General features: G+C 38.7%; 1 protein-coding gene and 1 long non-coding RNA gene across 10 annotated transcripts; one reads left to right on the top strand and one right to left on the bottom strand.

Moving 5' to 3' along the window:
- Window positions 1-1,357: 1,357 nt before the first annotated feature.
- LOC146673806 (uncharacterized) lies at window positions 1,358-3,325 on the top strand. The gene is made up of 3 exons (XR_014910612.1): window positions 1,358-1,410; window positions 2,156-2,216; window positions 2,702-3,325. It is a non-coding gene; the product is annotated as an uncharacterized LOC146673806 (long non-coding RNA).
- Window positions 3,326-5,566: 2,241 nt separating this feature from the next.
- On the bottom strand, window positions 5,567-14,461 carry LOC146673805 (myelin-oligodendrocyte glycoprotein-like). 9 transcript variants are annotated; one of them, XM_085391961.1, is made up of 7 exons: window positions 12,795-14,461; window positions 10,698-10,786; window positions 8,265-10,490; window positions 7,117-7,494; window positions 6,929-7,006; window positions 6,729-6,841; window positions 5,567-6,650 (listed from the first exon to the last, which is right to left on the bottom strand). In XM_085391961.1, exons 3-7 carry the CDS (start codon window positions 8,359-8,361, stop codon window positions 6,603-6,605), a joined length of 714 nt encoding a protein of 237 aa, XP_085248087.1. In that variant the 5' UTR covers window positions 8,362-10,490; window positions 10,698-10,786; window positions 12,795-14,461; the 3' UTR covers window positions 5,567-6,602. The 9 variants fall into 9 exon arrangements, with proteins under 9 accessions (XP_085248087.1, XP_085248052.1, XP_085248075.1 ...); XM_085391926.1 differs by having other exon boundaries at window positions 10,698-14,461; XM_085391949.1 differs by having other exon boundaries at window positions 8,265-10,786.
- Between the last annotated feature and the right edge of the window lie 129 nt (window positions 14,462-14,590).

The following is a 14,590-nucleotide window of genomic DNA, read 5'->3' as shown; positions in this document are numbered from 1 at the left end:
AAAGTCACCAAAATCACCAGAGCTGCTTATATTTGGAAAGTCCAAATGTCATCTAAGCATTTAAAACAAATGAGTTGTTATTAAATGTCACAACGTCCTTTTGTTCAGTCACATCAATTCTGAGCTGATTAACTGATGAAATACTTTACAACAATTCTCCGTGACTCACTGACTGACTCATGGGACGGATACGTATTGAAGCCCGTTTGCAATAAAAAAAAAAAATCAAACAAACAAACAAAAACAACCCAAAAATCAACTATCTAAAATCGAAATTTCGAGTTACTTTTCTCAACATTTCTCAGCACGTGTCTTCTATTACACTTTAATCACGCGCGGCCCTGCAGTATTAACAGAGACACCACGTTCACACTCACACTTTCAGCCTGTTCAGTGTTGTCCGTTATAATTAATCCTCTGTGAGCGCTTAAACGGGGTAAAGCCGCTCATCGCAAAGGAGAGCCTGCTTAAATCATCTCGTTGAAACTTCTTTCCGTGTCAAAGTAACTCACTGATAACTGTCATCACTCACAGCGACACGGAGAAGAAGAACACACAGCTGTGAGCTGACAGTAACGTTTACCTCCAGCCAGAGTCCACACGCTGAAAGCCAAGCACAGAATAGAAGTCCACAGTCCACAATAGAAGTCAGACATGGTGCACAGAACACGGAGTCCGTGGATTAATTAATCAAACCTGAGGTTGTCTGTGCTCCTGCCTCGATCTCACTGGATGTATGTATGAATGACCTGTTAGTCTTCAAATATCCAGATACGGTAACGAGCAATGTTCCCTCTAAGCTGCGCGCGTGCGCAATTGCTCACTGCTGCTGGCACGGTCTCTGCGCACAGAAAATCTGCGTTGCGCAAAAAAAAATCTAACCTGAATTGAAATTAATATTAAAACTTTAACAATTCTGTTTTGCAGTGCTAGTCAGTAAGTGACTGGCTGCTTAGAACGATGCCACCTTATCCTAGTCCAGCCAATAATGCGATGGTTGAGATGTGAGAGATTTGCGACGTTTAGCGCAAATCTTGTGTAGTTAGTGTGTAGTGTAGTCAATACACTGAAAAAAGTCTAACATGCAGTCATTCATTCAATCTAATAAGTGCCATTCAAAACAGAATAAAATCATTGATTTGATTGTGAAACCCTTTCTTTTTGCATTTTAAAATACCACTTTTGATTTGGATGAAACTAAATATCTGTACAAAGGACACAACGCAAAGTTTTTGATTTCTCTCAAAACATATATTTCTTTTCATGTTGAACAGATAATATCTTTAATTTGAGTCAAAGTGATTTGCACTTGAACACGCCCACCAGAAATAGACCGGGACCCATTTTTATTCTACATGGCTGCTGGAAACATCATGTCACATCTTTGATTAATTTCATCTGAAAATAAACGTAAGTAAAGCCAAGTGTGTTACAAAAGCTTTTATAATTTGTATTGCCAAAATTGCAGAAAATAACCCCATTTAAGCTGGGTCGACAGCCACCCCTAATTTTTGCATGATTGTAGCTGCTAGCTAGCTAGTAAGCTAGCTAGCTATCCTGCGCAACGTTAGAACTGGTTACCAGAAACCGACCATCACAGTCGGGAATACAAGTTAGTATACTGGTAAAAAACGGCTTTTTGCCTAACTAGCTAGCGTTACCACGATGCATCGGTGGTGGATAAAGCTAGCTAGCATAAGTTCATAGTTCATAACATTCATAGTATAACTCCGTGCTCCGCTTCGTTTGAATTTTTCTGGTGAGCTCGCGGTTTCTAGACACAAGCTTGTGTTTGTGCGCGCACGTTTGTCTCTGTCTCTCTTCATATAAATATCTGTGTGTTATGTGTGTGTACACCGAGCGCAAAAGATAATTATTAATGTGCATGATTTAGAGACAGAAATAACACGCCAGCATATAAGATCAATGACATAAGACTAATTCCTTCAATTGACTTTCAGGCGCGGCTCGGAAAAATGTGCATTTTCTGAAGAAATTGTAATTTTAACAGCAAAAAATTGACCCTATGCCAAACTTAGTCGCTAATGGCTGGTCTGTAGACTGTTTGGTATGTCATGTTACGTATTTCTTGGTTTTTCTATGTAATGTGTTTTATAGAGAAGTAACATTATTCTTTTTTTCTGTATGCTTTCAGAACCACAGATCGCTCCATCCATTCCATGGCTGAAGCATACATTTTCATTTAATCTGAACAGGTATCATTTTGCATTTACACTGCACATCCTTTTTAAACATTTCATAATAATCTAGACTCTCCCTCATTATCCTCTCATTCACCTTGCTGATGTGTTGAGGACTTGATAAAAGAATACATGGTATGTCCATATCTGTTCTGTCTCTACATGAGATGCAGTCTCTTGATGTAAATTTGACAACTCTGCTATTAAATGCAGTGATTAATGTAGGACAGCAACGATTAATCAACTCATCAAGTTAATATCTTAGGGTTCTGTATTGTTTTCTTTTTTTTTCTTGGGCTTTGTGGAACATTTATGAAAATGTTCCACCATTGATTTAATTTAATGATTATGCAATTCACAATCTGATTAGGCAAATAATTGTTCTAATAGTCTGTGACCAAACAACTATCAAAATAGTAGTTTATTATGGTCAAAGATTTATCAGGTGTGCCAGACTTCAGTTCTTCACTTGTACATTTTGTTCCATATTTTACCTCAAGATATCCCAGAAAGATGAAGCTGAGGAAGAGCTGCAGAGTACCACCATGGCACTCTTCGTCTTCAGGGACAACTCAAGCCTCCTACATCAGCCTCGAGACATCGGGATAATCATTGATGGTGTGGAAGTCCTGAATGAGTTGCCTTCTGTGGCAGCTGGAGTGGCAATGGTCTTTGGACTCTGTTATGCTCTTAATATGGAATATCCACGAGGATTCAGGTTCACCTTTGAGGCTCTTCAAAAGATTATGATGGAGCTTGACTTTAACAAGATGACCTCTAAGATTCGCAAACTTAATTGTGAACTTAACACTGCACAGTAGTGTGTTTGCATGCATGTGTGCATGTGTATGTGCACATGCATGTGCATGTGTGCTTGGTTATTTTGCTTGGTTGGCCTGCAGTGGTATTCTACATTCAAAATTTATAAGAACACCCATTTGAAAGGGAGATTTAAGTTGATTTCATTGATACATGTGTAGATTTTTTTTTTTTTTACATTGTACAGGCACAGTGCACATATAAACATTTTTGAGTACTTGCAAATTGGTTTAAAAAGAGTTTTTATAATGGTTTTATGCCAGTTTTAGACAGGTTGCAGGTTTTATACTGGTTTTCAAAAGATTGCAGGTTTTATACTGGTTTTCAAAAGATTGCAGGTTTTATAAAACAAACATTTCTCTAATCCTCTCTATTGATTATAGTTAAAATGGTTTGGAACAATAAATAATTTTGAAATAATTGGTTGGCCAACTGTCTTGTTTTTTATAGGAAATGCAGAGCATTTTTGAACTGAAATGAAATGTAAAAAATATAGTTTGAATATATGTAAATCAATTACCTGGCTTCAACACAAACATATTAGTTCATGTTAATTTGGTTCGATGTGAATACATTAGGTTGGTTAAATTTCAATATATTAGCTTGGTTCAATAATTAAAATATGGTTCTATGTAAAAAAAAATCAATTTGGATCAATGCAAAATTTAAAGTTTCAGTCAAGTCTAGTAATATTGTTTATATCAACATAAAAGTATCAGGTCATATCAAGTGACTCAATTTGGATTCTATAAAGCCAAATATTTTGGATGTGACAACTGGACATCATTTTTTTTAATTTGAATAGGGTTATTTTTTTTTACAGTGTAGTTTAGTTGTGTGTGTCAGAACAAGGAGGCGACTGCTGAATACTGCTTTTCCTTTTTCAATCTATACCGGTACACATACCAGCCAAACAATTTGCGTTATGGAACAGAATGATTTCGGGATTTATATGGAAGGGCCGTAAACCCAGAGTTAGATAAATAACATTGCAACTACCTAAGGAACGGGGTGGACTTTCCCTCCCAAACTTAGAAAGCTATTTTAAAGCAGCACAATTAAGATACTTAATTTATTGGTGTGATCCTTTGTATGAAGCAAAATGGAAATATTTAGATGTGACACAATTAAAATCACCACTACAGACAATATTAGGAGATAAAAATATATATATTTGGAACAGAAAAATAATTTAAACGAATGGACTAAAATTCCTTTAAAGATATGGTTTGATGAATGCAAAAGCCTTAAATCAGGAGCTGGAATTAAACTCAGATGGGTCACACAGGCACTGCCTGAGGTTTTAAATGACTATAAAGGAAGTACAACAACACTTGTGGTCTTTTTAGATAGTGTTGACCATCAACTCTGCAAGTGAATTTATTTTACAACTGTCATTTGAACACTGAGATTGGGGAGCTTACTCGAGTCCCTGAAACAGAACACTGGACATGTTTCACATGCGTCATGCTGAGTCACTGGTGAGTCAATGTGGAAATTAGAGGAAGCGACGTTTGTGCTTCTTTAGTTCAGTCTCATGTTTCAGATCACTTGGTAAAACCATAAAGTCAGCTGACTACAGAGGCGAGGGTGTGGATTTTTTTAAAATGATACATGTGGAACTAAATGTAAATCTGAAGTAACTGAAGTGCAGCTTTAATGCAAAACACATATCACATAAGTGTTGGGAGTTAGAGATTTTCATGCTGAGTCATTCTGTCTTCCTTGCTGTCACTTGGGATTTTTATTTGTCCAGTAGAGCAGGAAATCTTCTTTCTTCATCTTTTTGATTCTGGGTGGAGCAGGTGGATGTTTTCTCCTCTCTGTGTAGAAACCAGAGAGAGAGAGTCAGGAGCAGAGAAGCTGCAGATCAGACTGTAAAGATGAATGTTGAGGAGGAAGAAGCTGATGTGTTGTGATGATGTGACGGCATGTTGTCCGAGGTGCTCACAGTATAAATGTGGGAGTAGAAGGACGAGAGCAGCCTGATGTGAGCAGAGAGGAAGCTGCAGGTCAGCACTGCTGTTTTACTACATGTTACTGATCTGAGGGAAGAACTTCAGCATTTTCACGAAAACCACAGTGTTCAGTATAAAAACCTGTGTCACGGTTAACGTAGTGTCATTAAATGTGTCGATTCTGTGTTTGGACGACTTCACAAGAAGTCTGACTAAGTAGAAATGGAAAGTTTCCTTCTTGAAGGAGATGAACTTTGAGCTCTACTGGTCAGATTTACACCAGCATAGCAGGAAAAAAGACTCTGACTGGAGGCTTGATAACATCAGGTGTGTCATCAAACCTGTGACACAAACAGCTTTTCTGCAGGTCAGCCAGCAGATGGCAGCGTTCTCTTAAAGAAAAGCTGCATTTGAACTGCATACACTATGTTGATGATTGACGTCAGGTTTATAATATGCAAACAATAAACAAGTAAAGGCTCCATTAATATAAATATAGGTTCTCATTGTCAAATGTAACCATGTTACGAGGTAAACAGTGACTTAACATCAAATAGAGGCAAAAAAGAAAACAGTGTCTAAACGTGCTTGAATTTTTTACTTTCACACTCATATTTACAGACGATTTCACACATTCACATATATCACTGTAACTTTACACTCACTGCAGTAACAAATACATCCATCCAAAATTCTTAAATATAAATATTCTTATAAATAAATATCTGAGGTAATAAAAAAATAAAATATAAAAATAACAAAATAAAGATCCTGAGCTGGCTAACAGCTGCAAACACATCTGTTTAACTGTGAACCAAAGGAGCTCTGTCATGTTACAGAGCAGGAATAAAGAAGAGTTGGACACAAACATCCTCTGATTTTAGCTCCGTAACTGCAGCAGAAACTACAGTCAGGAGGATTTCTGTCAGTCTGCACAAAGTTTGTAGCTTTAAATGACAAAAAGAGGAAGTTAAGCTTCAGCTCTGCATCAGGATCAAACTGCTTCTTTAAATAAATAACTAGAAACAGTCTGAACATCGAGTCCTGACCAGCAGGAAGTTTCAATTACATTTAATAAATTAACTGTGGCTTTAAAAATGAAGACCAATAAATATCTGAAGTTTCAATCACCTTGTATAAGGTGCTCACAGTCCTGTCATATAAAACTAGCTTTCATAAATAAACACTTTCAGCATCACAATAAGTGACTCTGTTTAAATTACAGCTGCATTAAACATCATTCACAGCAGGTCATTAACACAGTGCAGTAAAGTAATCAGCTTATAACCTGTTTTTGTAACTTCTGTGTCTCCCACACAGTTTTCAGATGAGGGTTTATTTCCATCTTTCCACCTGAGCTGTGTCACAAACGTTCATGGAAATTTCCTTTAATGCTGTGAAATCCTTCCAGTCCTGCTGTTTGGGAATAATTCACTTCAGTCCAGAACAGTGATGATGATCATTTCTTTTACAACATTTTCTTTGTGTGAAAATGAGCTCGATAAATAAACTGGACGAGGCTCGAGTCTTCAGCTGGGGTCAAAGTTCAAAGTGTGTTCTTTGCTAAACCAGAGTAGAAAAGTAGTATAGAAGAACTAGTCCATTTATTCCTTTGAGCAAGCAGCTAGACTGGTAGTGGTTGTTTTTCTGTATCATCATCCTCTGGATGCTTCTGTTGAAAAAAGTAGAATAATGAGTCAGTCTGACGACACAAGAAGCAACAACATGTTTGTGTTTGTTTGTTTCTTACTTTTAGTGTCTGGTGAAAAATGTGTCTGGAGAAATATGCAGCAAAACCAGCGAGAGCCAAAACTAATAATAAGGTGACGACAGCGATGACCACAGCGACCCTGGATCGAGCTGCTGATGTAGAAAAGACAAGAAGGTCACCACAAATGCACAAAACCCCAAACAGGGATGATGCAGAGAAGAGTTGGACTGTTTTCTCACCATTTGTTGGAGTCGTGTCCTGAGGATCTGGAGTTTGCAGCGGCGTCTCTGTCGTTGAGGTTTTAGCAAAGTTTGAATCTAAAAGACAAAACAGTCAAAATCTGTTATTAAAATTAGGCTGAAAGTTTGTATTGGGAAAAAAACAACTTTGAGTTTGGAACCACAAACATCAACAAAAATCTCCTCACCGACTACAAGTTCAACAACAGCAGCTTTCACTCTGCTCTGCAGCTTGGGGATGAAACATCTGTATCTGCCGTTGTCTTCCTCCGACACGTTCAGGATCTTCAGTGAAATGTTCCCGTGTTTCATGTCGTCCATGAACAGCTCCGTCCTCCTGAAGTACGAGGCCATCTTCATGTCGGGGACCTCCTTCCTGTCCCTGTACAGGTGAACGTACTCCACTCGGCTCAGCCGGTCCGACGGGTCGGGCTTCAGGTCGGGTTTGGACCACTCCACCGTCAGACCCTGGACATCGAACATGGGCGCCAGGTGACACGGCAGGATGACATCATCACCAGGAGCAGCAATGATTGGAAGATTTGAACCAATCACCACAACCTCACCTGGAAACAGATGGAAAATTTAATCTCCTGAACTGCCACCCCTAGACTGAAGACCTGAAAATCAGTAACAGAGTGTCTGCTTCGTGTTTCCACTGATTCATGCTGATCTTTTGATAATTCTAAACTGATTTGAAACTAATTATTTAACTGCTCCAAATAAAGAAAATAAATAAGATGAGTTCGGGTTTAATAACCAACTAATTTAATTAATTTAAATATGTAAACTACAAATCCAGAGGAAACTACAAAACACGCACAGACACCTGATTGGACGAACGAGTCATGTGGGCAGTCTGAGCTCATTCCTGAGTCATCACGTCGGAAAGTGAGGCAGGTTTGTGGAAACGTGTAGTCAGCAGCAGCACGTGTGCGGACAGAGTCTGGATCACTCCGGATCAATAAACAGTCTTTTAGTTTCGGCTCACCGGACGTTGTGTTTTTCTAACTCTGCTCTTTCTCCCCTCTGACAAACACACGACTTATAACCGCGTCGTAGACCTGCTCGGTGAATCATCGCCATCGTGTCTGTTATAAACAAACCTCTAAACTGAGAGCAGTCGCTTCACAGTCTGAACCTGTCTGACTATCTTCTTGTTTTAAGCTTCTTCCGGTTTTAAAGTAACTCACTGACAGCTGTCACACTGTTAGTGACGGACAACACAGCACAGCTGATAACAGTCATTTCAGCTTATTCACATCCGCCAGTATGTGATTCAAATTCACTGTAATCTGCACTAACACGCAGCTAGAAGCTGGACACGTCGGCTTACCTTGTACGGGAGTCCAGACGGACAAAGCCGAGCACAGGAGAAAAGTCCAGAGTGAGAAAAAGGAAGAGTCCTTAAAGTAGAAGTTGTTCAGAGACATGATCGATGATTAAAAATTCCGTTTTCTGACTGAAGCGAGTTTTTTGGAAAGCTGCAGTCCGATCAGTCCCTGCCTGCTTCGAGCGAATTGAATGAATGAGCTGCGAGGCTCACTCGCTGTTTAAAAATAACTCTAAGTCTCCGCCTACAGAGCGGTTTAAGTTAGCTCTAGAGGGTTATGAAGTCCCGTGATGTGATTACGCCGGGGAAACCCCACAGTGAAACCTGTCTGTCGCGCTTTGTCGCATCACCGAAATTACTCTGTACTTGGATCATTTCTATAGAAACTCCGAGTCTCAGTTTGTAACTAATCTGCTCGGTCTCACTTTCTGTTCAGTTTGAAGCCTCAGACATTATAATGTGTCTCACTGATAACAAATAAAAACAAGCCGACCTGTCAGGTAAAGTAAGCGACTCTGAACTTTCATAATAGAAAAAACATGAAAGTCATGTTGACACAACGTGTCGTGTCATTAATGACTCAGCAGTATGTAGCACAGCATCCAGAGACTAACTTGGAAATATGACTATTTAATCAATCTAATAATCTAATAGATACAGAAGGTGAGTTTGATCATTTCTCTGTGAGATCAAAGCTGCAGCAAAGATTCAACGCTGTTTACAATGTTGTGATGATGTAACATCCTCCACCTGCCAGTATAAATGCTCAGACATGTCAGTGCAGAGAACAATGGAAGCTCTGCTGGTTAAACTGGTGCTGGCAGCACTGCACTGCTCCTTATATGCTATTAGTCAATACAGATATTGTACAGCTTTCACATTACTGCTAATAATAACCATAATTATAGTTATAATAATAAATCTGTATTTATAAATGACAGACTAAAGAGGAGTAATAATATATAAATGATGAATTAAGCACATTTTAATTTATGCTTAATAGTGTGGCATTAATATATAAAGTGCTCCCATTATTTTTAATATATCTAAAATAAAATCAGTTTCTCTGACATTAATTAAATGGATGAATTCACAATAACAACATTGATTAGCTCCACAGAAGCTCCAACAATACGAACATCCTGACTTCCTTGACTGGAAGCAGATGACGTGTGCTATCAACAGCAAGGCTCAATAGGAATGAAGTCTCACTCTCACTTCCTCTTCCAGCACATGCGTTTAGCACAGAATGGGCGTAGCTCTGCTGAGAACTAATCTCACTGCAGGCGGCCTGGACAATCCTGGCTTATTATAGAGAAATCAACTTCAGTGGGTTTTTACTGTAACACATGCACTGGTTTACCTGTCTGTGACATTTGCCTTCTATACAACAATAAGTGACAATAATCAAAAGAAATAAAACTAGCAGTGAAACCAATGAAAATTAAATGTTTTTAAACAATAAAAACAAAGTTGAAATAAGAAAATTTGCTCTGGAAATAAAAACTCTGAAATACAGGAAACTAATTCAGAAAAAAAATCTCCAAAAGTTGATTCTGTTCATCTGGACGTAGCGCTACGTTTTACCTTCCTGGATGATTGAGGATGCATCAAGACCAGAAAAAAATAGTTTTATTATAACTTATTATAACTTTGTCCTGAAGCGGAGCGACAGCGCTGCATCTGCTAGACTGTAAATCCTGCTTAAGACAACACGTTTGTATAAAATAGGTAAACGTGCTTCATCTCTCATCAGTTCAGCAGCTTTTTCTAACAGGAACTTCTCTGATTTAAAACCAACAGACGTGATATAAAGGAGTCAGTCAGCTTACATCTGAAACCACTGAGTCAAAGTTTGGTTTATTGGTGGAAGTTTGACAAAAAGCCTCATAACTTATGATGAAACTATGATTCCTATAAGTGTGACGCGTATTATGATCATACAGAACGCACTGTAAAATGATTAAAAAAATGTATGTCTCATTTGACCTCTGACCTCTCCTTCAAGCTCAATAGACTGATCTGAAGGTCTCTTCAGTATTTAATATTGAATAATGTTACATTTTCTGGTTTTACTGTCCAGTAAAGAAACATTGGGGAAAAGAAACAACAATAAAATCAGCTGTGTTTTATATATATATTTTTAATTTAAATTAATAATACATGTTATTTGACTTTCAGTTGATGTTTTCACTCAGCTGAATACGCCTGCAGTGCATTTAAATATCCCTGAAACACAAAGAATTTACAAAAACTACAAACACAGAACTTTCATTCAGTGAAACAACAAACAGGCATGAACAACATACAGCAATGACAATGAAACACAAGTGATGTAATGAATCACTGACGGCACAACAGAGTTTATACAGACGAGCAAAAGAAAGTGAACGATGAGTCAGTCTGATTGCACAAGCAGCAACAACATACTCTTACTTTTAGAGTGAAAGATTTGTGCAGAAAACCAACGACAGCCGAAACAGATGATAAGATAACGACGACCACAGAGACCCTGCATCGATGTGCTGATGTGGAAAATAAGTTCAGCACAAACACACAAAAACCCAAAAAGAAATGATGCAGAGAAAAGCTGGACTGTTTTCTTAATTCCTTCTTTACAAAAAGGTAACATTTGACCTATTTTCATTGGCTAATTCTGACCAATCACACAGGCGGACCAAAAATCCTCTGCTGAGTGACCTCTGAACCTAGAAGAACCTTAACTGTACACTGCTGTGGATGCTGTTTGCTGTAACACTGACACGTGAGTCTGTAGTTTTGGTTATAGTGAACCTGCCTCCTGTTTATGAGATATTTGTAGCAGAAGTCAGAGGGACTAAAAAAGGAAAGAAAAAAAAAGCGTATTTGCCATGAGGTTTGAGTGTTTAGCAGTATAAATATAATCTTTATGCCGGATCAGTGTGTGAGTACTGGGCTAAAGTGAGGATGACGTCACTTCTTGCGAAGCATCTGTTTCGAGCTTTCTATCCCTGATATTCTAGCTTCACCTGATTTGAACCAAAAATTTAAATTTAGATTTATGGTTAAAAAATGGTCACAAAAAGCATTTCAACATCTGATCAGCTTGAGAAGAATCAGCCGTAATGTTCAGCATGTTTCCAGCAACGGATCTGTTTCATCAGTGGACTGATTCTTATTTAACAGAGACTCCTGGAGACTCAGAGCACTTTATACAACATTCATCCAGCCACACATAAACTTCTTCTATACTCGAGTGCTTTTATCTTTCTAACATTCTCACTCTGATGGATGCATCAGGGTTAGTGTCTTGCAGGATATTGAGGACATTTATTTTAGCAGTATAAATTATTCTTTATGGCAGCTCAGTATGTGAGTAATGGGCTAAAGTGAGGATGACGTCACTTTTTGCAGCAAATAAAGTTTTCTGCTGAAAGTGGAACAAACGAGCAGACAGAGCTGGAAACTGCTCCGGTTTCAGTTTCTCCTCGTTGGCACAGAGGAGGCTTTTATTGAGGTATTTTAAAGAGTTTACAGCACAGTGTGCAGCTCGCTCTCTCTCTGCTGATGAGAGTGAATGGAGCTCACCCACCTGTCTCTGTCTTTCTTACTTTCTCACATCTCTCTGCCATTCAAAACAGGTATTTATATTTTATTTATATATTTGCATAATATCCGATTGATTATTTGATTTCACTTTTGATACCAGTGTTAAAGGGATTGTCTAATCCACATTGTTCTTTACAATCCACAGCACCAATAATAATGGCCTCTTTCTATCCTTCTATCTAACATTCTCCCTCTGATGGCTGCATCAGGGTTAGTGTTTTGCTCAAAGATAGTTGGCGTGCAGATTTAAGGAGCCAAGGATCAAATCACCACCCTTTCATTTTGGTAGAGGACCTGCTCTACAGCCACCTCATATGGAGAACACAGAGGAACTTGGAATTTGAATATCCAGGAAAGGTCATAGGTCATGCATTGCTCATTTTCACATTTTGTTTGCTGACCTCGGCTCTCTGTTCTTAAACTGGAGTGTTTTAAAGTAAAGTGAACATCTTCACTGACAACAAACCTGCTGTAATTAGAAATGGCATCTCCATTTTTAAATAATCAAAAATGAAAAACACTGGCACATAAAAACATGACAACAACACCTGGATCAATACTGTGAGATTATTACACTGTCGTACGTTACATCATACCTCTAATCAAAGAATTGTTGAATCATTATACGGCTGATTAAAGATTGTGAAATCATTATGTAGTTTAAGTTGCATTATACTCCTGATTTAGAAGAAGGTGAAGATTGTTAGATTTATTCACCTGATTTGTACATTATTATTATTATTATTACATTATTACATCATACTGCTGATTTATAAAGAGAATACTGTTTGCAGGGAATCATGGCCTTGCTTTTCTGATTGTAGAAGCGTCTCCCTCACATTAGCCAGGAGCAGAAAAACAGGGAGCCGAGGTTGTAACTTAGACTCACTGAGAGATAGAAAGAATGTGGATGTTTAGGTTTTATGACTAGGTGGGGACCATTACCATGACGGGACATTACTGCCACACAGGAAGTGAAACCTCGCACTTTGCTGTAAAGCAACGACCCAGAAAAACAGTTCAGTCTGGAACTGGTCATGAAGTCATGATCTCAGGTCAGGCGATAGCTCTCAGTGGATCTGTCACTGGGAGTGTCAGTTGTTTCTTCTGCAGGGAGAACCATGTAAACAAACACAGATAACACTTTTATGATGGGTGTTGGTTTTCGAGATCTGTGACCCAGATTCATTGTTTGCTTTACTTCCAGCAGCACTTTCATGATTCCTTCTGACTTATTACTGAAACACACTTATGTGGATTTACACAGATAGGTCCAGCTGTTGTGTAACACGTGAACTGTTCTGTATTGCAGATAAAGTGAACCCTGCTGTCTCGTACACTGACATTACCGTCACACAGGAAGTGAAACCTCGTACTTTCAGAGGTAAGAACATAAAAACTCACTCAGATACTCACAGTTCTCTCTTTGATCGCAGACTTTCCTTATTTCCTTGATGACATCATCATTGTTTATAAATAGGAGTGACCTGGTGATGTAACGGGAGTTTCAGGGCGGTGTTTGCATCCTTTCATACTTTCACTCTCACTATCACAGGAAGACAGTCTCAGTCCCATCAATGACTTTATTTGGATTGTTATTGGCACAGACACTGACTCTCTAACCCTGCTGTTATCTCAGAGGGCTGTGCTACCCTGGATCACCACCAAGTCATTGGTTCAGGTATGTGGACGACACCTGGGTGACAATCAAATCTCAGGACGTACCACAATTCACGGATCACAGCAACTAGCTGGACGAACACATCACATACACCAGGGAGGATATGAAGGCAGGTTGGCCTTCTTAGACTGTGAAATTTCCACCAGTAATGGTGGATATTTAAAAGCTGATGTGCCAGGTTTCCCCAACATTATAAAGCGTTTACAAGAAACCTGCAGTCAGCTGGGAACGAAGAAATCACGTGGATGAGTGACGAAATGTTTCTCACACTGAAAACGTTCAGATGAACAAAATCAACGTTTAGGGATCGACTCACTTTTCTATTCAACGTTCAAGACTCAAACAGACACGTTTTGTTGTAACGTTTGACTTGAATAACAAAAGAGAGAAAGAAAGTTTCGTCATATCCTGATTCTGTTTCAGGCTCGGTCCGATCAGAGCTGTGTTTCAGGAACAGCAGCTGATAAACATCACGATTCACTCAGAAATATAACATGATTAATCTTTCAAATAGAAAAGCAACTCTGGTTAAAATCTGCAGGGTCATGGTTTCACCCACTCACCTCCTCCACCCGCAGCGTGTCACATGTCAGTATTGTGTGCAGAGAAAAAAGAAAGCTCTGCTCATTAAAATGATTTTTATACATTTACAATAAAAACCAGGGCTCGTTCCTCTGTGTTTCTGTGCCGTGAATCAAACACACGATGTCCCCACTACAACAACGCAGAGTAACGACCGAACTTCTGCGACCGTCAGAACAAGCTGCAAACACGCGCTCGAGTAATCGCAGATGACCATAACATTACTGCAGACACATTAAGGTCACGTGTAACAAAACTATTTGCAATCCGTGTATTTTAACGTAATTTACTGACCTTTTCTTTGGACGCTTTGACGCGGAGATCCATTTTCTCAAAGAGCAACCAGGAAGTAAACAGCTCTGGTGACACATACGTCACTCTCATGTGACACATAAATCTCCCCGTATTATAATATTAAAGTATTTACTGAAAAATGCTTTAAAAATCACTCAGGAACATTTTAAAATTTCATACATAA

This window comes from Rhamphochromis longiceps, linkage group LG3 (assembly GCF_057381845.1).
Source record: "Rhamphochromis longiceps isolate RC_006_pf linkage group LG3, R_longiceps_female_GT1.1, whole genome shotgun sequence".
NCBI lineage: Eukaryota > Metazoa > Chordata > Actinopteri > Cichliformes > Cichlidae > Rhamphochromis > Rhamphochromis longiceps.
Note: the sequence above shows the minus strand (reverse complement) of the source record. Positions and strands in the feature narration are given on the sequence as shown.

What these genes read in the sequence shown, in the direction of transcription:
- LOC146673805 (XM_085391917.1), bottom strand. Translation starts at nt 8,361, where the DNA reads ATGTCTCTGAACAACTTCTACTTTAAGGACTCTTCCTTTTTCTCACTC. An exon ending in CGTCTGGACTCCCGTACAAG is followed by an intron (nt 7,495 to 8,264) that starts GTAAGCCGACGT and finishes ATCTGTTTCCAG; the next exon opens with GTGAGGTTGTGGTGATTGGT. An exon ending in TGTTGTTGAACTTGTAGTCG is followed by an intron (nt 7,007 to 7,116) that starts GTGAGGAGATTT and finishes TTTGTCTTTTAG; the next exon opens with ATTCAAACTTTGCTAAAACC.